At 38.3% G+C, this 24,055-nt stretch overlaps 2 protein-coding genes and 1 long non-coding RNA gene across 7 annotated transcripts in view; 1 reads left to right on the top strand and 2 right to left on the bottom strand.

The window, feature by feature from the left end:
• Window positions 1-24,055, bottom strand: part of LOC139960667 (uncharacterized) — a 104,548-nt gene that overhangs the window by 34,634 nt on the left and 45,859 nt on the right. The window lies entirely within an intron of this gene.
• Window positions 2,576-6,952, top strand: LOC139960679 (uncharacterized). Of its 2 annotated transcripts, none has more exons than XR_011790586.1 (3): window positions 2,576-3,674; window positions 4,473-4,682; window positions 6,609-6,952. It is a non-coding gene; the product is annotated as an uncharacterized lncRNA (long non-coding RNA). The 2 variants fall into 2 exon arrangements; XR_011790587.1 differs by having other exon boundaries at window positions 4,470-4,682.
• Window positions 8,595-20,929, bottom strand: LOC139960274 (uncharacterized). Of its 4 annotated transcripts, none has more exons than XM_071958526.1 (3): window positions 20,493-20,929; window positions 10,819-12,099; window positions 8,595-9,880 (listed from the first exon to the last, which is right to left on the bottom strand). In XM_071958526.1, exons 2-3 carry the CDS (start codon window positions 11,901-11,903, stop codon window positions 9,658-9,660), a joined length of 1,308 nt encoding a protein of 435 aa, XP_071814627.1. In that variant the 5' UTR covers window positions 11,904-12,099; window positions 20,493-20,929; the 3' UTR covers window positions 8,595-9,657. The 4 variants fall into 4 exon arrangements, with proteins under 4 accessions (XP_071814627.1, XP_071814629.1, XP_071814630.1 ...); XM_071958528.1 differs by having other exon boundaries at window positions 10,819-12,095; XM_071958529.1 differs by having other exon boundaries at window positions 20,685-20,929.

Raw genomic sequence — 24,055 nt, 5'->3', positions numbered from 1 at the left:
TATATATATATATATATATATATATATATATATATATATATATATGTATATATATATATATATATGTATATATATATATATATATATATATATATATATATATATATATATATATATATATATATATATATATATATATATATATATATATATATATATATATATATATATATATATATATATATATATGTCAGGCTCTTGAACCTTCTATCTAGGACCAAGATTAGTAATAATAAATAATAAGAGTTTCTTAAAAGGTGTGAAGACTCGCGCACAAAGAAACATCTCATGCCGGTAATCTGACCTAGTTTCGAATGAGGTGTAAACAGAAGTGTTAGACACCACCATCGATCCCAGAAAATACACACAGCTTGCTACCTTTGGTAATTAGACACTATAGTGTACAGTCAGTACAATACCCACAGCACAGTGTACAAACGATACAGCGACGGACATCTCAGGTCCAGCTATAGATCACAAGGTATCACGTTTCATTACTGTCTGCATTTTGTAGCGACAAGCAGAAACCTTAACTTGCAAGCAACGGAAAGTTAACTTTCTCAGAGCGCGGCACTCGGTTTGGGGCGGGTCTTCAATGCATTTAAGCTGATCAGCTGTCTTCATTCTTTGGCTTACAATTCCCCGTGATCTGAGAATTTCGAATTTTGTCCATGCATTTGTACATGGGGTGGTTAGTATAATTTAATGTGGTGTTTTATAATTCGCTTGACTATATTTAGCCCAGCTGAAAGCTTTTCAGCTGACTTTGTTACAGCGTTAATTGCTACTCTCGTTGTTACTGCTTTATCCTTTCTCATTTAAGGCAGTATCTTGTTTTTTTTTTTTTTGTTCCTCCGTTTATATTGCAGAATGAGTCGCGTGTTAGATGCGTGTATCATGGCGGTTGAAGACGGAACCAAGCACGCGTGTTGCATTCGAATTACTCACGCGTTTGGAATAGACCTTTTACCGATGAAAACACCTAAAGAATGGGAAACTGAACTGAAGATATGGAAGAGCTAAACTACCTAAACTAGCGAACAACACCACGTCTATATACACACTAACGGGCAGGGGTAGGAGCCCGGGGGCACGTGCCCCCCCCCCCACACACACACTTTTTTTTTTCCAAAATAGCGATTGTGCCTTAGTGGCAAATAAAATGTGCCCCTTTGATGAAGAACTGTCTTTTGGATATCTTAAGCTTTTGTTAATTTTAATATTTTATTTTAATTATTTTTTTTTAGCCTCTGTACAAGCTAATTTTAAAATGGCATCTCATATCTTTTTGTAGCACGGTTAACAATAAAAATCTATATAAATAAAAAATCAATGTTGCAGCGCACCATAATAGTATTGATAGCATACTAACACATCATATATATTTAAGTGATACGGCCGGTGTGTATCGGTTTATAGCATAACGAGTGGTGGTTGTGGAATGAGAAAGTGCCCCTCTGATGTTGCGCCCCCCCCCAACTTTTTGCAAGCTTCCTACCCCCTGCTAACGGATAAATTCGACGAAATAAAAAGACCAATACTTGTAAAGCCTTCAACACAAAGAGAGTTGAACATCTAAAAAGATCACACTAGGTTTTCATAACCAACTTTCATTCACCACTGGTCGACCTTGTTGTTATGCACAAAATTTCTTTTCTTTTTCCCAAACTGAGAAAAGAGTTTGAGGCGAAAGGATAATTACTAATTTTATAACTATATCTATTGAAAAGAGGGCTTAGAACACCCTGTGGCATATCTTACGCGCGGTACAGGTAGGAGCCTTGCAATGTTATCTGCGAATTAATCACGTCATATATACATCCGGAGTCTATGCATGCTATCTTTGTCAATATCGCCCTTATTTCCAACATTTCATACTGTAGTTGTGATTCTTACATTTCTTTAATTCTTTAATTTTCTTTTAACGTATTGGCACTTTGCCTCATCCATGTACTTCCATGTAGTCAATAAAAGTGTGTAGTTGTATCATTATAAAACAAGATGCTGCTTTTGTCGACCCCAGATCACTTCTTTACACCCCTTTAAATATTTACGTGAATTTACGTCCCTTTGTGAAGTTATTTCATAGGCTTTGACGTACGCCTTCCAACAATGGCAATGTTATGACGACGGAGACCATATTAATAAGTTAATATACACTAAGCAATGAACTTGAACACTGGTTGCGAAATTTCACATGAGAGTTATTGTAAAACAAGATCAAGCTAATTATCAACTGACCGCACCAATATGGTCAAAGACTATGCATTTCTAATACGAATCCCAGCACAATAGGTACAATATATGAGATTGATATTGCGGAGCGGCATGGGGCGTAGCGAGGAATTTGCCAAGGGAGGGGCGAAGTTTGTAGGCCAACTATCTAAGCGTACAAGAAAGGTTTGGCCGAAAATGCCTCCCAGATCGCTGGAAATGGCACTTACCAGGCCTTGTAAGTTGCATCTAAGCATTTTTTTTCTATACTGAAATTACTAGCGGTATCATTAAAAAATACAAAAAAAATATGCTTGGCTACGCGCCTACGAAGCGGTAGCTTTTCTTTTTAAGGATATGAGAACCACACACACTGAAAAAATAAACTAGTCAATATTGCCACGGACTAACGTTAAATTAGTCTGTAACGTTAGTCAATGCACACGGACTAGCAAAAATCTTGGTTTCATCGCTGCTTCTTAGTTAGTTTACACTGACTAAGGAAAATATAATCGCAGCTTAGTCGGTGGCGACGGACTAAGGTATTTTAACCCATGGACTAAGAACGATACGGACACCCGATTTACGCCATAATCGTAGCTTAGTCGGTGTCGACGGACTAATGTATTTTAACCCAATTCGATTCACTTCAATTTGGAAACCGAGAGGCAACGGCAGCTTGCTGGGCTTGGCATAGTTTCATACGATCACTCTAAGCAACTTTCAACCGTAAATCACCCAAGAAGGTCTTTAGAAGAATGGAGGTATTAACTGCATCATCGGCCTACCTGTTATTCCTTTAACTTGAAGGTAAAATTAAAGTTAATTGTTAGGCCACTGGCACTAGTACTGTATTATGGTTAGTGTAACGCTACCGTTGTCACGTTGGCGTTTCGCAATACACAAGTGCAATGACAGTGAGTAGCCTATATGCTTCTACTGGGTACTGCAGTGCATTCTCAACACTAAAGTGTGCATCCTAAACACCAATTAACAATGTGTTATGTGTGTATTGGGCTAGATTGAACAGTGGCACATAATCTTCTTATTTATTCCCAAACAAATGCTGGAACTATAAGGCTCAATAGTTTATTTGAAGTCTACACTCATTTGGTAAAGATTTCCTGTAATTTCCCATGTGAATCTAAATGGGTAGGCTTTGTGATATTGAATAAGCAAGGCTAGACCTTCAAACGTACAGTCACAGTAGGCTGAACAAATTATGTTGGCTAGTCAACGGTATTATAATGTTGCGAGCAGTCAGGATGCACGCTTCAGTTCTATTTAACCTTTTCATTTATCATTTTTTAGTATTTAATTTCCGGTCACGCCCAGGAAACAATTGCGACATTCCTTCACGGTCGACTTGCTTACTGTAAGAAGTATTAACCGTTTTTTCTCAGGAAAGCTTGATAGTCTGAAGTTATTATAACATGTGCTTTTAGTATACTGCCAAAAGAGTAAGTTGTTGTATTTGTATTGATATTTTATGTAGAAGTAACGGAAAATTTAGTATGTTTAGTTTGGTCTAATTGCACGTTTTTTTTCTGTCCAATGTAGTGCAGGGTTCACTTGCGCGAATTCAAATTATTCTGTTTATGTATATGTATATGCATCGATTCTTAGATTATGATGTTTTTTTGACATTTATTTGTAATTCAAGCATATCTGTTTAGTAGCAAAGTAGGTTAAGATTAATTACTTTTCTCTTTTTGATCCTAGATTGAATGAAACTCATTGGCGTAAATAATAGATCAGATGATACAGTTTAACGCAGTTGCTAAAACTCTGGGTATTCTCTAGTCTTCGCCGGTCCATTATATACTTTAGTACTACTAGTAAGACTATATCAAAACGACCGAAGACAAACTTAGTGTAACAAAGTACTGATTCTCCTCTAGCCTAGGTCTAAACAGGCTTGTTATGTGAGCAAGCAAAATAACAACTAAAAACGATTAGGCCTATAAATAAGTTGGCTCAGTGCATTTCTGTTTCTAAAATTTTATATTTTTAAAGATCATAAAAACAAACAAAGATTTAGCCCATGTTTTATTATCTCTGTATTCTGGGCATTTGATTCTGGTTGCAATGGTGATGACACTCTCGTTCAAATTTTCAGCTTTATACAGTCTGCTTCAAACTTTGGGATTGTTTTTTGAGACTATAGTGGAAGCAAATCTCACATAACTTTGTGGTGACAACTTTATTTATTTTTTTTTTCAAATGATGAATACTTTGCTGTTTCTTTCTTCCAGCAGGAATTGAAAAGCCAAATATCTAAGTCAAGGGTGAGCTTTCCTGTGATGTACGACACCAGTGTGGAGGCAACAACAGAAGAGGAGAACTGTGTTATATGGCTTAAAGACATGTTTTAAGATGATATATTGGTACCCTTCGCAGAACAAAAGAGTTTATCCAAGAGTCCAAAAAGCAAAGGAACAAGTACCATAGAGAAAAAAGATGGAAGAGTGAGTTTAACTATTGTACCCAACTGTTTAATGATATTTAAGATACTTTTCATAACCTGTTTTAAAAAAAAAACCAGTCTAGTATATCATTTATGTGCAAGCTTCATAAGTTTGGTCAAATTTTCACTGATCTGTAGAGCGAGAGTCCAGAGGGTTTGGTTAGCTGGGAAGGTAACCAATTGCCTGGTACATCACAATGTTCACAATGCATTCCTGTATATGAAACCTGATGACTGGCAAACCGACTGTGGTGGATGTGGCTGGGAGAGCAATTTTAAAGTCACCTAATAGCTAACCTAGAGCAGCTTTCATGGTAACCACATCAAAGTAAGAACAATGTGTCAGGTATGGCCCCAAGAGCAACAAATGGCCATTGCCAGTAATTATTGGTGGTGGGGTACCCCTGCCAGTGATCTATAATTGACCCCTCACGGCTGACCTAGGTCAGCTCATGAGGTAACCACTTGAAACCTACTGGAAAATGTTGGTTAGGACTTCAGATACAAGGGATGGGCATTGCCAGTAATTTTTATTGGTGGGGTACCCCTGCTAGTAGACCCCCAATATGCCCATCCCCTCATTGACCTAGGTGAGCTCATGATTTGACCAGTTGAAACCTACAGGAAAATGATAGGTATCACTTCATATGTAAGGATGGGCATTTCCAGTATTTTATATTGGTGGGCCACCACTGCCAGAGTCCACCCATCCCTTACATATAGAATCCTGTCAATAATTTTCCAGTAGTTTTCAACTGGTTAAATCATGAGCTGACCTAGATCAATGAGGGGGGGGGGGGCTTTTTGGGGGTCTACTGGCAGGGGTACCCCACTAATATAAATTACTGGAAATGCCCATCCCTTACATATATATAGAATCCTGCCAATCATTTTACAGTAGTTTTCAACTGGTTACCTCATGAGCTAATCTAGGTCAATGGGGGATGGGCATTTTGGGGGTCTACTGACAGGGTTACCCCACCAATGTAAATGACTGGAAATGCCCATCCCTTACATATGAAGTGATACCTATCATTTTCCAGTAATTTTTCAACTGGTTATCTCATGAGCTGACCTAAGTCAATGAGGGAATGGGCATTTTGGGGGTCTACTGGCAGGGGTACCCCCCCCCCCAATATAAAATACTGGAAATTTCCATCCCTTACATATGAAGTGATACCATTTTCCAGTAGTTTTCAACTGGTTACATCATGAGCTCATCTAGGTCAATGGGGGATGGGCATTTTGGGGGTCTACTGGCAGGGGTACCCCACCAATAAAAATTACTGGCAATGCCCATCAGTTGTATCTGAAGCCCTAACCAACATTTTCCAGTAGGTTTCAAGTGGTTACCTCATGAGCTGACCTAGGTCAGCCTTGAGGGGTCAATTATAGATCACTGGCAGGGGTACCCCACCACCAATAATTACTGGCAATGGCCATTTGTTGCTCTTGGGGCCATACCTGACATATTGTACTTACTTTGATGTGTTACCATGAAAACTGATCTAGGTTAGCTATCAGGTGACTTTAAAATTGCTCTCCCAGCCACACCCACCACAGTCGGTTTGCCAGTCGTCTGGTTTCATATACAGGAATGCACTGTGAACATTGTGATGTACAAGGCAATTGGTTACCTTCCCAGCTAACCAAACCCTCTGGGATCCCGGTCTATTGGGATCATTATTAACATGATTAACATAATTATTAAGCTTTGAGAAATAACTTGGTGTTATGCTGTGCAAAGCTAATAATAATTTGGTAAAAGCTGCTATTCCTGGCTTATAATTTGACGGACCTAGATTTAAATGTATACCTCCCAATATGTTATAAAATTTTAATGTAAATGTATGTTTATGATAATGTGAGTTATCATGTGCTATATCTGTATCTGTGCTTACACGTATATCATATTTTCTGTTCACAGGTCAATAATGGTGCAGATTTTGGCTTCCTGAAGACAAGTGGGAGGCCATTTGTAGTTATGAGAAACACTCTTTGTTCGTGAAGACTTAACTGGTGTCGATTTGGGGTACCACTTTAATACGAAAGTCATGAGGAACCCTTGCCCAAGATTCAACTTTGCATTATTGTGCAGTGCTATACTTTTGCGATTCATGTTTGATCTATTAACTTGTCTTAACTTTGTTGGAAAAAAAAATCAGATTTTCAGATTTTATTTACAGTGATTTCTTCTCTATCTGTCGAAAGTCAGCCTTTTGTAGACATCAGAAGTTTTATCAGAAATAAATACTGCCAACGTACACATTATTTGTGTTTCTTCTGCTCTCTTTTCTTTCAGTGATACTAGTCAGTGAAACTAGTCGGGTTTAATTCTTTCAGTGAATCTAGTCAGTGCAACTAGTCAGTCGATACCGACTAAGAAAGGTTAGTCGGGAGAGGCACCATCCTGACTAATGTAAAACCTGCTATAAACTAGTCGGTGGCTCATATAAATTAGTCGGTAAAGACCGACTAATGTCACCAACTAATGTAACTGACTAATATACATTTACCGACTGAGAAATTGTTGATCGACTAAGCTGACGGACTAAGCTGACCGACTAAGAAATCCAACTGACTAAGGAATAAATTAGTCGGTATAGCAACTGACTAAGGCTATGTTAGTCGGGAGAGGCACCAGATGGACTAACGTTTTGTTAGTCGGTGAACCAATTTAAGTTTTCAGTGCAGGATCTTTAAGTTTCTGCCCTTGATATAGGGACACAAACCCAACCATCGACTTTTACCTATATGACAGAGGTCCTTGCAATGAAGAACTCCCCCAAAACAGCTAAGAAAAATCTTGTTCATTTTGGGAGATATGAACTGCTTGTTTAAGTATTTCAGTGTTGTGTGTGATGGATCATTAAATCTATAATATCTGCTTAAACTGGAATAGGGTTTTGGGAGATATCAAGCTAGTGTAAGTATTTCAAAGTTGTGTGTGATGGATCATTAAATCTATAATATCTGCTTGAAATGGAACAAGTTTTTTCTTAGCTGTATCTAGAGAAGTTGTTCAAGAAAGTTATCTTTATCACATTGGCCAATGATGGTAGGGTTTTTGTCTTCATTAATTTAAATTAATTATTCACAAAAAACATAGCAATATCTCTGTAACAAATTGCCCACGTTATGCAAGTCACGATATTATAGTGGTATATATATAATTTTATGAACACCGTTCTTACTGTTCAGGTCATTTCCCACGGACAGTTCTTTAGAAGGTAATTATTATCTGTTGCTTAAACAGTGAATCGCTGATAACAGTTAAGATAATATAACCTCTGGCCATCTTAAATTTGTTTGCGAGGGCGTGTGAACGTGCATGAGTGCTTTTACTGTGTGGCTTGAACTGTAGCTTATTAGGCTTCTTTTGAGATGGGTATCTATATTTAACAATTTGGTGAATATAAATATAATAATTAAAAATTTAAGTATGAATGTGCAATTAGGTGTACGATAAGTCCAAATTAATACACAGACCGGCTATGCAGTAAATATAACACAACGTATCATCGTAGTGGCTGCAAAACTTAATGTCAAACAACGGCTTACAGTAGCGTACCCGCATCAACGGATTGTTTTCGTAAGTACAGCGAGGGAAGGATATGAATTTTCATCTATAGTGCACGATTAAGCTTATGCATAATGATGTTACACTGCGCATGCTCAAGAGCGTCCATTCGCAGAACCGGAATGCCCCAGTGACTATGGACCTGCTCTGGTTACTGATTGGCATAGAGTAGTATATATATATATATATATACAGAAATCAATGCATAAAGGCCTATGTAAATAGATGTGGGGAATAAAAGACATGAAAATATTGACTCAAATTTTTGTGTGACATTATATTCCTTGTAGTATATCTCTGTCTAAAGAGATTAGACCATCTGTCTCACAACAAATGTTTAAAATCACTAAATCACTAAACCTGATGCCTCTTTACTAAAAAAAAAACACGTTTATCGAGGTAAAACATTAAATATCGAGATACAACGTAGACATTTTCGACAATCATAAACGTTAAAAATTTCGAATTGCAAGAAAAATATTAATTTTGGAAATGTAGAATTCTGTGTTATAATAAATGACGGACGTAAGCATCCGTAATGTCGCAAGCATTGTGGAATGTTATGAAATAATAAACGTAAAAAGTTTCAGATAAAGCAATCAAAAGTTCGAAATAAAATTTTAAAATTTCTAAAATAATTCACACAGCGAGATGGCATCATTTTGCAAAGCATGTTACTTGATGAAAGCACACATATGTTTACGATGTAAATTGCACACTGCGGACGAACACTGCAGAAAAATAACAACATGAAATAGAGTATTCATTCGTTTAACGTACAAGTTACTATGTAATTCTTTAGAGTCGGTTACAACCAGTCCGACGTCACAGTGGCGTCACAGCAATGCAAAGGTAAGCGGGACACTTAATCACTTCCCCCTCCCGCGTGATTAAGTTTGGGACATGAACCTTGTGAACCGGCCAGAGGCAAATGAGGGATTCTGTCGAAGAGGGGGGGGGGGTCCCGCCTTGGGTCGTTGAAGCTGACTCTTATGTAGGTGTGCGGGGGAATCTTCTCAGTACAAATTTGACCTCAAATGGTGCACTCTGAGGAGGTTTATGTTGAATATTAACTATATAGGGGTGTTAAATGAGGTCTAAACGTTTCCTAACAAATATTCATGAATTCACATATGATATTGTAAAAGGGAGTTTATACCCCGAGAAGAGGTCTAATTCTTCTCCGACTGGACCGCCCCCCCCAACTGAACTATCCCCCAACTGACGAGGGAAGCTGGGGGATACAGGCGCCCCACCCCATCCCTTGCGAACGCGACTACGATTTCACATAAAATTGATCTTCTTAACAATAAAGCTAATGACAGTATAGTCAAGAATTTGCTGAATTTTGAAAGTGAATTGCCGACAAAACCAAAAGTATGTTTCTCATGGAACGCTAGACAGGCCAAACGTATTTTTGTGATGGGAATATTTGCGCATTCCGAAGACATGCAGTTGGGAGGTTTCGATATTTTGTACACTTTAAAAAGTTCCAAAATCTCTCCACACACTGTTTTCTGTTCCGAATGACGAAACATTTAACGTCAAATACGTTGAAGTATGCCCTCCCTACTTCGTAAGCAAATTCGTTTTTCACTTGCCGGAGACACTTGTGGAATCTGCAGAAAACGAGAAAAAAGGGGATAGATGAGGAGGTATAAGTGCGAATATATGCTTCTAAACCATTCCAAAAAGGGAAGACGGGAAACGGGTGGCAGGCTGCGGGCGGTGGACGGCGGGCTACGGGCGACCGGCGGCGGGTGGCGGACGGCGGGGAGTTGTTTAGATGGATTATTAAGATACTTATATATTTATGGACTATTGATATTTGATACAACACTCGGTACACTACGTCGCTATAGACATTTTCTTTTCTTATCTGGATCACCGAAGCTATTTATTTCGTTATATGACTAAGGTTTTACAGGTACATTAGATTTTCTCAGTTGCCAGCTGTGAGACGAATACCCAAAATGTTCCTTGGTATTACTGCATTGTTAGAAACATTGATGTATCCAGAGTCGATTCACAAAAATAAAAATGTGCTTCAAGCTTTGGTAGTGATCTCTAGATTTGTATTCCTTTTTTAGGCCAAATATAATTCTTGGGAATTTAACCAAATTTTCTTCAGTACTGTGTGAAAATATCTTAATCATAATGTGACTAATGTGACATATGAAGATTGCTCAGAATCGTCTATATGCTTACAGATAGTGTGTAAAGAATCAATAGTTTCGTCTTACAAATAAAATATACTTCCCTCCAAGTCCTATTCATTCTTTTTTTTTCAAATGCAACAAGTATAGTAGTACTACTGACAACTAAAACCACATCGATAAAAAGTCACATGTTTACCAAAAGTTACATTCCCCTAGAGAAAAAAATCCCAGCCCAATTTATGTAGCATTTTATTTATCATCAAATCACGCAAATATCACCAACCTTTTATCCTGAGAAGTCACATGTTTACCAAAAGTTACATTCCCCTAGAGAAAAAAATCCCAGCCCAATTTATGTAGCATTTTATTTATCATCAAATCACGCAAATATCACCAACCTTTTATCCTGAGAACAATGCATGATAGGAAGAATATTCCAATTCGTAAAGTGATATTTCGTCGCTCCGCTGCTAATAGACATATCCTCCGTGCTATGATCGTGGTCCCGACAACACACATCCGTTTTATTGTACATGCCCAAGGCATCGTAGGTAGGAGCCCTGTTACCCGTGCCGCACCATAGGGTACCGGGGAACATAAACAAGCCCCTTTTCTGCCTCTCGTGGTGATCATCATCCTCTCCGCTGATAATCATGTCATCATCTTCTTCAACGATGTCATTCATATCTTCTTCCTCTTCTTCTTCGTCTACGATGCCGATTGCTTCTAACCGTTTTCGGACAGTTCTCGGGATTTCCCGGAGTGACTTCGGAAGCCACGAAGTCAACGAAGAAACATCTTCCATGTTTCTATTGATGATATCTATATTAAGTGCATTGCACATTTGTACAGTCTCCTCGAAATCTAAAAGGTTTCTTAGACCGGATGGAACGGCGTTCGTTAAATATCGATAAACCTCGATACTCGGTCCGTCTTCGGCTTCCGACGGTTGTTCGGATACCCGTACCTTATCGTCGTACATATCGTTGGGAGATCCATCTTCATGATCTTTGAGTTCATAAGAAATGTCACCATCGTTCAATAATTTATGAATATCGTCGAAGGTACTCGCTGAATGTGAACTACTATTTAAAAGTTTCTCGAATAAGTCGGAAGGTTCTTTACCAATCTTAATTGCTTTTTGTCTGCATTCGTGCCGCATGTCAGATATGAGCCTCGTATTTCCTTCCTCCGTGTATTCGTCGGTTATTTGACAACTACGTAACGTCATGTTTTCGTCGTATATACCTTGGAATGACCTTTCCCCGTCCGTGGCTTCTCGTAACACGAATGCGTAAGGTTGCGAAGCCTCCCAAGCAGCTACCTCTCGAAGCCAGAGGTTGGAATGATGAATTAACAACTGTCGCCGGTATTTCCATACCTTAACGCTTACGAATTTGCTACATTCATTGACTATTTGTGCATCGCAGGTTAGCACAATAAATAAGATAACCTTTGCCCACAATCTATATCGAAAGCCCATTATTCAAACGACACACTTTCATTTTAATATTGAAAACGCTGAATGTTGTTCTGTACACATGCTGCACGAATCGTTCATCGATTGTAACTCTCCTAACATAATATAGACAGATGATTCTCTGGTTGGCGGTCACGTGTCATAATGTCAGATGTTGTTTTAAAGTACCTACGGTAGATCCAAGGTTTCACCCGTCTGTCTGGCGGCAATACACGGAAACGAAAGAAGAAATATTAAAATGAATCTGCAAGCATATTTTTCCAAATCAAAAGACATCACATGTACGATATACAGAAGAAATTGTTACAAAGCACATCTTGAGTAAGCCTATTGTGAAAGGGTTTTTAGTAGGTTTTGCATTGTTTAAATTGGTTAGTTTTTTGTTATAGTTTTTTGTATGTGCGTGTGTGTGGTATTTAATTGTTAACACGAAAACGGGGACAATGTGTGTTGTGAAGGGGGGGGGGGGGGGTTGGAGTCTTCTGTCAACAGAAGGGTATTCACTGAGTATGAAATTACAGTAAGTGAACTCATCCAAATGGATATTTTGACTGTTTTGAAAGTCGCAAGCTCTTTTCTTGAAAACGAGAAAGTAACCCTACCTTTCATGCGATGGAATTCGTCCGTTACTTTCATAGGTCATAGGTTATATGCGATGTGACGGGTTTATCTTACAAACCACTGGGAATGTAGCACGCTGACAACTTTCATAGGCTATATTAGACCGGCAGCCCAGTGCACTTTGATCAAACGAACGAGGTACCAATACCTGAGTATTGGAACATTTGTGGAAAAACCCAGTATATCCAAAAGTGGATGTCTGCCGTGGTCGCTCTGCTGCATGTGGCCCCTGGGGCCGGTTAAAGGGGGCCCAAAAATGCATCTGATCAAACAACGAGGTACCACTTGAAACCAATGTCAACTTAATGCATGAATGCCACATAGTACTGAATGGCCCATGCCAGACAAATTTTCTGCTGCAAAGGGCCCGCCAGACGCCCAAGAAGGGCCCCTAAAAAAATGCATCTGATCAAACGAACGAGGTACCACTTGAAACCAATGTCAACTTAATGCAAGAATGCCACAAAGTACTGAATGGCCTATGCCAGACAAATTTTCTGCTGCTAAGGGCCCGCCAGACGCCCCCAAATATGGCCCAAATGCCCATTAGCGTAGCATTGACCCAGATTAAATATGCAAGGTACCACTCAAAACCGGTTTGGAATGTTCGGGTTGATCTTACAGACTATGGAAATCATCATGCCAGACAAATTTTCTGCTACAAAGGGCCCGCCAGACGCCCCAAAAGGGCCCATAAAAATGCATTTGATCAAACGAACGAGGTACCACTTGAAACCAATGTCAACTTAATGCATGAATGCCACAAAGTACTGAATGGCCTATGCCAGACAAATTTTCTACTGCTAAGGGCCCGCCAGACGCCCCCAAATATGGCCCAAAATGCCCATTATCGTAGCATTGACCCAGATTAAATATGCAAGGTACCACTCAAAACCGGTTTGGAACCACACAAAAACAATATTAAATGCAAAGGTACTTTCCACAGAGTAAAGAACTTCCAATGCAAGACAAATTTTCTTCTGCATAGGTCCCACCAGATAGAAAGAATAGGTGGCCCAGTGTGGCCCTATATATGGGCCTAAAGAATTGGATATATGTGCCTTGTAACATGACATTTCAAGCTCATGAGTATATTGTTTCCAGCATAAATTGGAGTTACTGTACACAAGACCAGTGTTTTATCTTATTTAGCTATTCGCTGCTCTAAGCAAAATAAAGATAACACTTTCACCTAAGCCTCTAAATATTTTGGGATTTGCTGGCCTCGGCAAAAATTACAGTTCCCCACATTATAATTCTAACACTCTGAGGAAGAGTCTTGCCTGGCTTGGATCCACAGAACTACGGTTGGAAGAGCAAGAATGGGTGCTACAGCCCTGACTGGTTTGAGGGACCGGTTCTCCCAGATCATCTATTCCAAGAGGGGGAACTGAGCGAAGATTTTCAAAGTAGCCGACCAGACGTGGCTCCCGAGTTTGATGCCGATGATTCAAGTACTGAACCATCTTGGAGTGATGACTCCGACAATGAAACATAGATTTGAGCTTCCATTGTCTTTTTAGAATCAAGTTCATGGGAATACTTAATTTTCATAAACTTACTAATGATTCTTTTGAGATCTGTCTGAATGGCAAAAGCAGTGTCTTTTTACAATGCACACACTCCAGTGTTTAATCACTGTCAAGAGACATGAATTCTCAGTTCTTATACTTCGAACCTAACATGTGTCATGTCCAGAGTAATCACATAGTGATCTTTTGTTACTATCTTTGCCAATTATGATTTTAGTACATTTTAAACTAGCAAGATGACTTTCTTGAAAGGTAAAAGATTCCTTCATAGATGAACAGGCGCGTAGCCAGGAATTTGCCAAGGGAGGGGCGAAACTATAGATTCGGCATTGAAAACTATCTAAGCGTAGCGCCACCATAATTGGCGCGAAGCGTACAAGAAAATTTTGGCTTAGAATGCCTCCCAGATCGCTGGAAAAGGCACTTCCCAGGCCTTGTAAGTTGCATCTTAGCATTTTCTCTTTTGAAAATACTAGCGATATCATAAAAACATTAAAACAAAAATAAAAAAATATGCTCAAGGGGGGGGGGGGGCGGCTGCCCCCTTCGCCCCCCTTGGCTACGCGCCTGTAGATAAAAACAAAAACCCTCATCTAGCATACATATTTCTGAAAAATGGATGCCACATCTATTTGTTGGACTTGTTACAAGCTATTCGAATTGAATTAGTGTAATGATGGAAGTTCTAAAAGACCAAGATGGAGTAATATAGACCAATTACTCATTTTATATTTTGTATCAAGGAATGGAGTCATACGTGGTGATATCAGTATTTGTTTGTTCAATCTTAGCATTTTAAGTCCTTTAAAGAGTGTACCTAGCATAAAGGTACATATACATTTCTATGCTTCAATTATGTATCTTTTAAAAACCATATTGGACAGTTTCAACCCAAACCTTTATCGTTAAGTACACGTTATAAAGCATGTTCACCATTGTTTGATAATTGTTTCTTTGTCTGAGCTTAAGAAACAAAACAATCTCTTTTGTTCGACTACATGTATGTCTTAAGATGACACTTAAGCGTTCTTTCTCAAGATTTTAAACTTTGTTTTAAGATACAAAATGATTTGGGGTTTCTTATTTACAATCAGGGGCGTAGCGAAGGAGTTTTCGTTGGGGGGTGTGGAGAATTTGATTTGCCGACGGATCTGGAAGTGGTGACTGAAATGGGGGAGGGGTCTAAGGGGAGGGGGTGTTCCCCTCCCCTTTGGCAATTTTTTAGTTTTGAAACGTCCTTAGATGCAATATGGTGCATATTTTAAGTCAAATTTGATTTGCCGACGTATCTGGAAGTTGTGACTGAAATGGGGGAGGGGTCTAAGGGGAGGGGGTCTACCCCTCCCCTTTGGAAAATTTTTAGTTTTGAAACGTCCTTAGATGCAATCTGGTGTATATTTTAAGTCAAATTTGATTTGCCGACCGATCTGGAAGTGGTGACTGACATGGCGGAGGGGTCTAAGGGTAGGGGGTCTACCCCTCCCCTTTGGAAAATTTTTAGTTTTGAAACGTCCTTAGATGCAATCTGGTGTATATTTTAAGTCAAATTTGATTTGCCGACGGATCTGGAAGTGGTGACTGACATGGGGGAGGGGTCTAAGGGTAGGGGGTCTACCCCTCCCCTTTGGAAAATTTTTAGTTTTGAAACGTCCTTAGATGCAATCTGGTGCATATTTTAAGTCAAATTTGGCACGGAAGAAGCTCCCGTTCTCCTTTTCTCTATTCAGCTTTCCTTCTTTCTTCCCCTTCCGCTCTCTTCACCTTTTCTCCTTTTGCCGACAGTCCCAAAATTTGCCGACAGCGACCAAATTATTGGGGGGGGGGGGTGTGACACCCCCCACACCCCCCGCTCGCTACGCCCCTATTTACAATACATAAACTGATTTTAATCTGCTCCAGTGTTTCCAGCGAAACAAAGCAACTGCCAAGTTAAACACTGCTCACGATACAAAGTACTGACTGGATAAAAGGAAAAAGAATGGATAAAAGGAAAAAGAATGGATTTGAGAATGCATTATAACTGTCAGGATCTCCCTCAAAGACTGAGTTCGCGTCATTTTTGTTTTGCTCAATGAAATGTTCAGTAATTGATACACCTACTAGTATACTAATCTCATTATTCCATTGGCCTATGTAACGGGAAGGAATTTGAATAATTCAGGATGTTCTTGATTGTTATAGATTGGTTTCTTGTGGTATCTTAACTATTTAAACTGCATAATTTTTTTTACATGTGGTGGGCACTTTGCAGAAGGAAATTTGTATTGTATTGGCATTTCTTTACTCTGTGGAATGCTACAAATGTCATGTCACAAGGCACATATAGTCTGCATCGATATACAATTCATTAGGCCCATACAGGGCCGCATTGGGCCACCTATACTTTCTATCTGGTGGGACCTATGCAGAAGAAAATTTGTCTTGCATTGGCAGTTCTTTACTCTGTGGAAAGTACCTTTGCATTTAATATTGGTTTTGTGTGGTACCAACTATGATTGATCATGGCCCATTTGGGGGCCCTTTTTTAGTGCGTCTGTTAGCCCGTTTGTAGCAGAAAATTTGTCTGGCATGATGATTTCCATAGTCTGTAAGATCAACCCGAACATTCCAAACCGATTTTGAGTGGTACCTTGCATATTTAATCTGGGTCAATGCTACGCTAACGGGCATTTGGGCCATATTTGGGGGCGTCTGGCGGGCCCTTAGCAGCAGAAAATTTGTCTGGCATGGGCCATTCAGTACTTTGTGGCATTCATGCATTAAGTTGACATTGGTTTCAAGTGGTACCTCGTTCGTTTGATCAAATGCATTTTTATGGGCTGTCACGAGTATGCTTGACGCAAGTCTAACGACTATCGTGCAGCTGTATAAATTTACTCATGAATATTCATTTGTTGTCTGTTTTGCTCACGAAGTTCAAATTAGTAACATACGACATTCTAGTATATGCTTTGTTTAATTCACCGATTGCTCGACGGGCATCAAGGGAATTTGTACAAGTCTTTGTTTAGATTAATTTGCATAAAATGCAGGTAAAGGGTTGGTATGAATAGGCCGGGTAAGCAGGTCAGGGCGTGGTATTCGTGTTTGGTATAGTATACTTGGTGCAAGGGTGCTGGGTGCACCAGAGCAGTTACTAGTTGCAGTTGGACACGATGTCCGTTGGGCGACGTTAGCCCGCAGTAGTTCACTATTCTACCAATAGTATATGTAGGGGCAACTTCAGTTCCCCGCTGGTGAATTCGTAGCAATATATATATATATCTTGTCATATATCGTAAAGGACGTACCGAAACGTGTAAAAGCCGGAAACTGACCGAATTCCGGTTTTTGCCCCTGGTTACGAGGAGTAAATAAAACTCACAGAAAAGACACACGCCATCCGCCTCGAGTATTTACGTTGTCCAGCGAACAGTTCTACCTTACCCGTGACATGGGCCCTTTTGGGGCGTCTGGCGGGCCCTTTGTAGCAGAAAATTTGTCTGGCATGATGATTTCCATAGTCTGTAAGATCAACCCGAACATTCCAAACCGGTACCTTGCATATTTAATCTGGGTCAATGCTACGCTAATGGGCATTTGGGCCATATTTGGGGGCGTCTGGCGGGCCCTTAGCAGCAGAAAATTTGTCTGGCATAGGCCATTCAGTACTTTGTGGCATTCATGCATTAAGTTGACATTGGTTTCAAGTGGTACCTCGTTCGTTTGATCAGATGCATTTTTTTAGGGGCCCTTCTTGGGCGTCTGGCGGGCCCTTTGCAGCAGAAAATTTGTCTGGCATGGGCCATTCAGTACTATGTGGCATTCATGCATTAAGTTGACATTGGTTTCAAGTGGTACCTCGTTCGTTTGATCAGATGCATTTTTGGGCCCCCTTTAACCGGCCCCAGGGGCCACATGCAGCAGAGCGACCACGGCAGACATCCACTTTTGGATATACTGGGTTTTTCCACAAATGTTCCAATACTCAGATATTGGTACCTCGTTCGTTTGATCAAAGTGCACTGGGCTGCCGGTCTATATAATTAGGTTCTGTGTATTCGTGATAAGAATTTCTATAATGGGCACCAACTATGGCCTCTCTTCATGCAGCTTACTGATAAGGCATAGCCCAGTGTGTTATTAGGGATAGGGAAAAGAAAAAATCTTACATTGCAATCAACTTTTCTGATATTGCAAACTTTGACAATTAATTCTTCCTTAGTCTTCCGCAGTTTATAGCTTCAGAACAGTTTTTCGGTAGAATAAGTATGGATAAGTATGTAGTGGTTAGCACAGCCATCACCGCTGAGTTCAACAGAAGTTGACAATAAATATATATATATATATATATATATATATATATATATATATATATATTTATATATATATATATATATATATATATATATATATATATATATATATATTCAGGGTGCTGCTATTTACATATTACCAATAGCAATAACTGAAATCGTAAGATATGGCGTGATGTGGCGTGTGATCATAAATCTGTTTACCAAGCAACACATTTAGATTCCTTCGGTTTCCGAGTACACGCTCGCTTTGTTTAGCCTGTTTAGCCTAACTACCACAGAGATATCCAGACAAATTGCAAACAATGGTATCAGTTTAGCAATTGTAAATAGTAAAATAGCACCTGGAGCAATAAAGGTTGTTTATTACAAAACTGTAAATAGTGAAATTGCACTTAGACTTGTGTATAGTAATCAGTTATGCGAAACTAGATCATATGTTTAAAAAGCACCTACCTGGAGCAATAACGATTTTTTTTTTCTGAAACTGTAAATAGTGAAGTAGCACTTGGACTGTGTACAGTAATCAGTTATGCGAAACTAGATCATGTGTATCATATAAGTTCTTAACAGTAGATCGCTCCACAACCTTTAACCGGGCCTTCGAAGGGACTAGTAATACCCCGGCATGTGTATTAACACGTACCGTTATTGTCACAAGGTTAAAGTCTCGATTGTAAGGGGACTCGAGAAGGTTGAGAGTGGATCAAATTATTTGGTTTTCCGTGACTTTTCCTGAAAAGAATGCTCTCCTGAGACCTACCAGGGTAATACTTATTGCCTACTATAGAAGATTACAAGTGTAACTCGTGTCATTTATATATAAAAAGCCGACGCGAAAGCGCTGCACGTTTCAATGTATACTTCCGTATTTAAAACAGCCATTTGAGTCATCTTTGTTGTTTTAGTTTCCAAACATTTCATGAAACCTATACCGAGTGTTAATAACTCTACAATTGCCAAATGGCCTAACGCTAAATGGTTGTGAATTAAACGGTATGTAATACATAATTGCATACAATTCTATAGAGATATCATCGCATGCACGGACCCTTTTCAAAAGTCAACAAAATACAAAAAGGAACCAGTAGAAATGTCTCTCTGCCCACCCCATCACTCCCCCCCCCCCCTCTTTCTCCATTTCCTGAAACTTGACAATTCGTGCATATATGATTTCAGTATCACATAGCATCGCAAATTTACCGACTCCAAAGCAAATAGATGCTTTAAGTCCTTCGCTTGGCAATCTTTCGTGTTATGCCGCATGTGCGGAGATGACTATTTTGTCATTTCCAAATTTTGTCCAGTTGTTTTATCTAGGTCTGGCTGAACAAAGTTTCACAACAACAACAACATCAGCAGCTCCATTATTAAAAGTATTTCAATACCGTACTTTGTTCAGACCACATCTTTTTTGAGACTTTCTACATTTCCGTATGATAGGTTTAGCTCTTCAATGGTCTCTCCATCCCACTTTACACTTAATAGGTATTTATTCAAATTGTCTAATAATAACAGCCGACACCCTCTTTTCAACAACTTGCGGACGGCGATGAACCCATCGATTTTCATTTTGTGTTTGACAATCGATATTAGAATGGTAATGAAGTGAAATTTTAAATGGCTAACCTTCACTATGTATCCATTGTTTCCAAACTTGAACTCATATGTCTGTTAACATAAACATGTTAATGGTTGCCTTATTCATCTTTGTGTATGCGTATGTGCATGTATAATAATTGTTAATTACTACCTGACATGCCCGCAACTCGTAGAAGTCACTAGAAACCTATATTGCGCTACAATAAAATACGTTCATTGTACTTTAGTTTCAGTTTCCAATTTTGAACAAAATGTGAGAGACAAATTTAAAAATTGTTTAGGCCTACACTTTGACACATTTTGGACAACTTTGTCAGATATTGCTAGTTAGTACTTCTGGCAAAATTAATATGACAAACTCTGACACCAAACTCTCTCAGACAAATGCATTCCTAGTTCCCATTAGTTCCAGAAGGTTGAACCGACCTATAGGCTTATCCTAGAATTGGTACTCTGCATACGGATCGGATTAACACTGCCTATATACCCTCAAACCGTTCCGTTTTGGTGTGTTCAAATACATCATCATATTTTAAACTTACCAGATTAAATTCGTGAAGTCAAAGTCTCAACACATAACTCCTTACAAAACTCAACAAATTACCGGTATAGTACGTTATCCTTCCGTTAGCGGCTAGCGCATATGCATGCCCGGCGAAACTAAGCATATAGGCTTCGAGGTAACATATGTAAGCCGCTCAATAGTAAAAGTTGGCTACATTAGCTTAACTCACACTGTCCGTTCTGCTTGTTGTCCTGGCATCCGCAACGAAATGAAACTGTTGATTACATACTCAGCGTTTTCATCAGAATAATCGTATGTAGCTGTTCCCGTGCACATGCGTGATATTAGAAATAATCTTCTGAGAATTGGTGTTTTTTTTTTCTTCTGATTTTTGCTGATAAAGCTCGAAACTCTAAGAAATCGGAAATAATAAGTGACTACTGTGATTAATAGAATCTTCGGTACCCAAAACAAAAGAGAGAGCGTGCGTCTTGTACTAAAAGGTGTTGATTATACGCGCAAACCTTTATCTTGAAATGCTATATCATATAGTATTTACACTGATAATGGGGTTAAACCTCAAATCATGTGGTTTTTATGGAAGAGGCACTCAACAAACCAACTTAATGAGAATTTGGGGGATTTATTTACACAGTAGTATCTATCTATCTATCTATCTATCTATCTATCTATCTATCTATCTATCTATCTATCTATCTATCTATCTATCTATCTATCTATCTATCTATCTATCTATCTATCTATCTATCTATCTATCTATCTATCTATCTATCTATCTATCTATCTATGTATCTATCTATCTATCTATCTATCTATCTATCTATCTATCTATCTATCTATGTATCTATCTATCTATCTATCTATCTATCTATCTATCTATCTATCTATCTATCTATCTATCTATCTATCTATCTATCTATCTATCTATCTATCTATCTATCTATCTATCTATCTATCTATCTATCTATCTATCTATCTATCTATCTATCTATCTATCTATCTATCTATCTATCTATCTATCTATCTATCTATCTATCTATCTATCTATCTATCTATCTATCTATCTATCTATCTATCTATCTATCTATCTATCTATCTATCTATCTATCTATCTATCTATCTATCTATCTATCTATCTATCTATCTATCTATCTATCTATGTATCTATCTATGTATCTATCTATCTATCTATCTATCTATCTATGTATCTATCTATGTATCTATCTATCTATCTATCTATCTATCTATCTATGTATCTATCTATCTATCTATCTATCTATCTATCTATCTATCTATCTATCTATCTATCTATCTATCTATCTATCTATCTATCTATCTATCTATCTATCTATCTATCTATCTATCTATCTATCTATCTATCTATCTATCTATCTATCTATCTATCTATCTATCTATCTATCTATCTATCTATCTATCTATCTATCTATCTATCTATCTATCTATCTATCTATCTATCTATCTATCTATCTATCTATCTATCTATCTATCTATCTATCTATCTATCTATCTATCTATCTATCTATCTATCTATCTATCTATCTATCTATCTATCTATCTATCTATCTATCTATCTATCTATCTATCTATCTATCTATCTATCTATCTATCTATCTATCTATCTATCTATCTATCTATCTATCTATCTATCTATCTATCTATCTATCTATCTATCTATCTATCTATCTATCTATCTATCTATCTATCTATCTATCTATCTATCTATCTATCTATCTATCTATCTATCTATCTATCTATCTATCTATCTATCTATCTATCTATCTATCTATCTATCTATCTATCTATCTATCTATCTATCTATCTATCTATCTATCTATCTATCTATCTATCTATCTATCTATCTATCTATCTATCTATCTATCTATCTATCTATCTATCTATCTATCTATCTATCTATCTATCTATCTATCTATCTATCTATCTATCTATCTATATATATGAAAATCGTAATGAGTTGCAAAATCAAGAACAGTGAAAAAACTTTCAGCCTCCACCGGGATTCGAACCACGGGCCTCCCGGTCTGTACGCGGACACTCTAGCCACTAGGCTAAGGGTATATGTTTGGGACTTGCTATTCTGTTTATTTAAGACTTGCATGTGTCTCAAGCATGAATGTATTACGGTACCCTCACAGGATAATACTTCCGTGTCTCAGGTATGCAATTCTTTAATGGAATTATATAACGGACACATGACTATCTTAGCTATTATATATTTGCATGCCAATTGCCAATTTTTTGATATAAATCATTTTCGACATATGTGCAAACAACGGAATATTCAGTTTACATATAGGATGCAACTGAGAAAGATTTCATCAGAAATTACTATCAAGTTCTGTCCATGAATCGATAATGAGTGAAGAGGACGTAAAAAAGAAGGGGTGGGGCGAGCATTGGAAGAATACTCGTGATTGTGGACTGGAGATTGGAATTTGTGAATACTCAAGTAAACCTATATAAATAAACCTTGGAAGTTCAATAATCTTTCAAACTACTACATTTTTTAAATGTTATAATAATAATAATAATAATCACCAGTTATTTTCACGACGCTTAAGCGACCACAAATGTGGGAGAAACCCGCATTGCTTCCAAACGCCACCGCCTTTATCCGCCACTCTGCCATAGCACCGGGATATATGTGTTGGATTTGCGATTTACTTGTCATACTTTGCCAAGCTTGGGTAGAATTTCTATATAAGCGTGGGTTCAAGTCTTCGTCGCACCATGGAGCTATAAACAGAGCTCCACGGTCGCACGTATTATTAATTTCTACTATAAAGTCCCGTAAAAACTAAACAGTAATGAACGTCGTTTACGTATTATACACAGGGACGTAGGTAAGGTCTGATGATCGAGACGGGGTGGGAGGGAGGGGGGGGGGGGAGATGTAGTGGCTGAAACTCCAACTGGATGGGTTTTGGGGCCAGAAAATTCCGACTGCTGCCTTGTAACCCCCCCCCCCCCCCACACACACACCCTACTCGTCAACGATACGGTCAGTGTCAGTCAGACACCCCATCTTTCGCGACTGCACTTTCGTTCCGAACTTTTTTTTCGGTACATTTGTACCACTGGCCCTCACTTCACAAATTTATTAATCACTCTGGTTAGCGAGTAAGCAATGAGTATAAGTTATCTGCTTGATAGGCTACATAGACTACCAACTAAAAAGCTATGTTAATGTAATAAAGGGGAAAACTTTTCTTTTTCAACAAATTATATTCGACGACATAGTGAACTACCCCAAAATAGAGTGCTTTTTCCTAGCGCGCTTAATATTATTTTCTTGGGGGGGGGGGGGCTATTTATCACTCACATGTAAAAAAATGTTCACTTCATTCCAACTGAGCATTTGGAATGAAGTGAACAGTTAAACATTTTGCAGAAAAATGTTGAGTTGACGAGATACGATAACTTGCAAATTAAACATTTTGCAGAAAATTTTACAATTGCTCGATTGGGATGAAGTGAACAATTGAACATTTTGCCAAAAACATGTCCAATTGACGAGATAAGACATTTTTCAAAAATTGT

The sequence above is a fragment of the Apostichopus japonicus genome, chromosome 19 (assembly GCF_037975245.1).
Source record: "Apostichopus japonicus isolate 1M-3 chromosome 19, ASM3797524v1, whole genome shotgun sequence".
In the NCBI taxonomy this organism is placed as follows: Eukaryota; Metazoa; Echinodermata; class Holothuroidea; order Aspidochirotida; family Stichopodidae; genus Apostichopus; species Apostichopus japonicus.
The sequence above is the reverse complement of the archived record's forward strand: the minus strand, read 5'-3'. Positions and strand labels throughout refer to the sequence as shown.

What these genes read in the sequence shown, in the direction of transcription:
- LOC139960274 (XM_071958526.1), bottom strand. Translation starts at nt 11,903, where the DNA reads ATGGGCTTTCGATATAGATTGTGGGCAAAGGTTATCTTATTTATTGTG. An exon ending in CATTGTTCTCAGGATAAAAG is followed by an intron (nt 9,881 to 10,818) that starts GTTGGTGATATT and finishes CGTTTTCTGCAG; the next exon opens with ATTCCACAAGTGTCTCCGGC.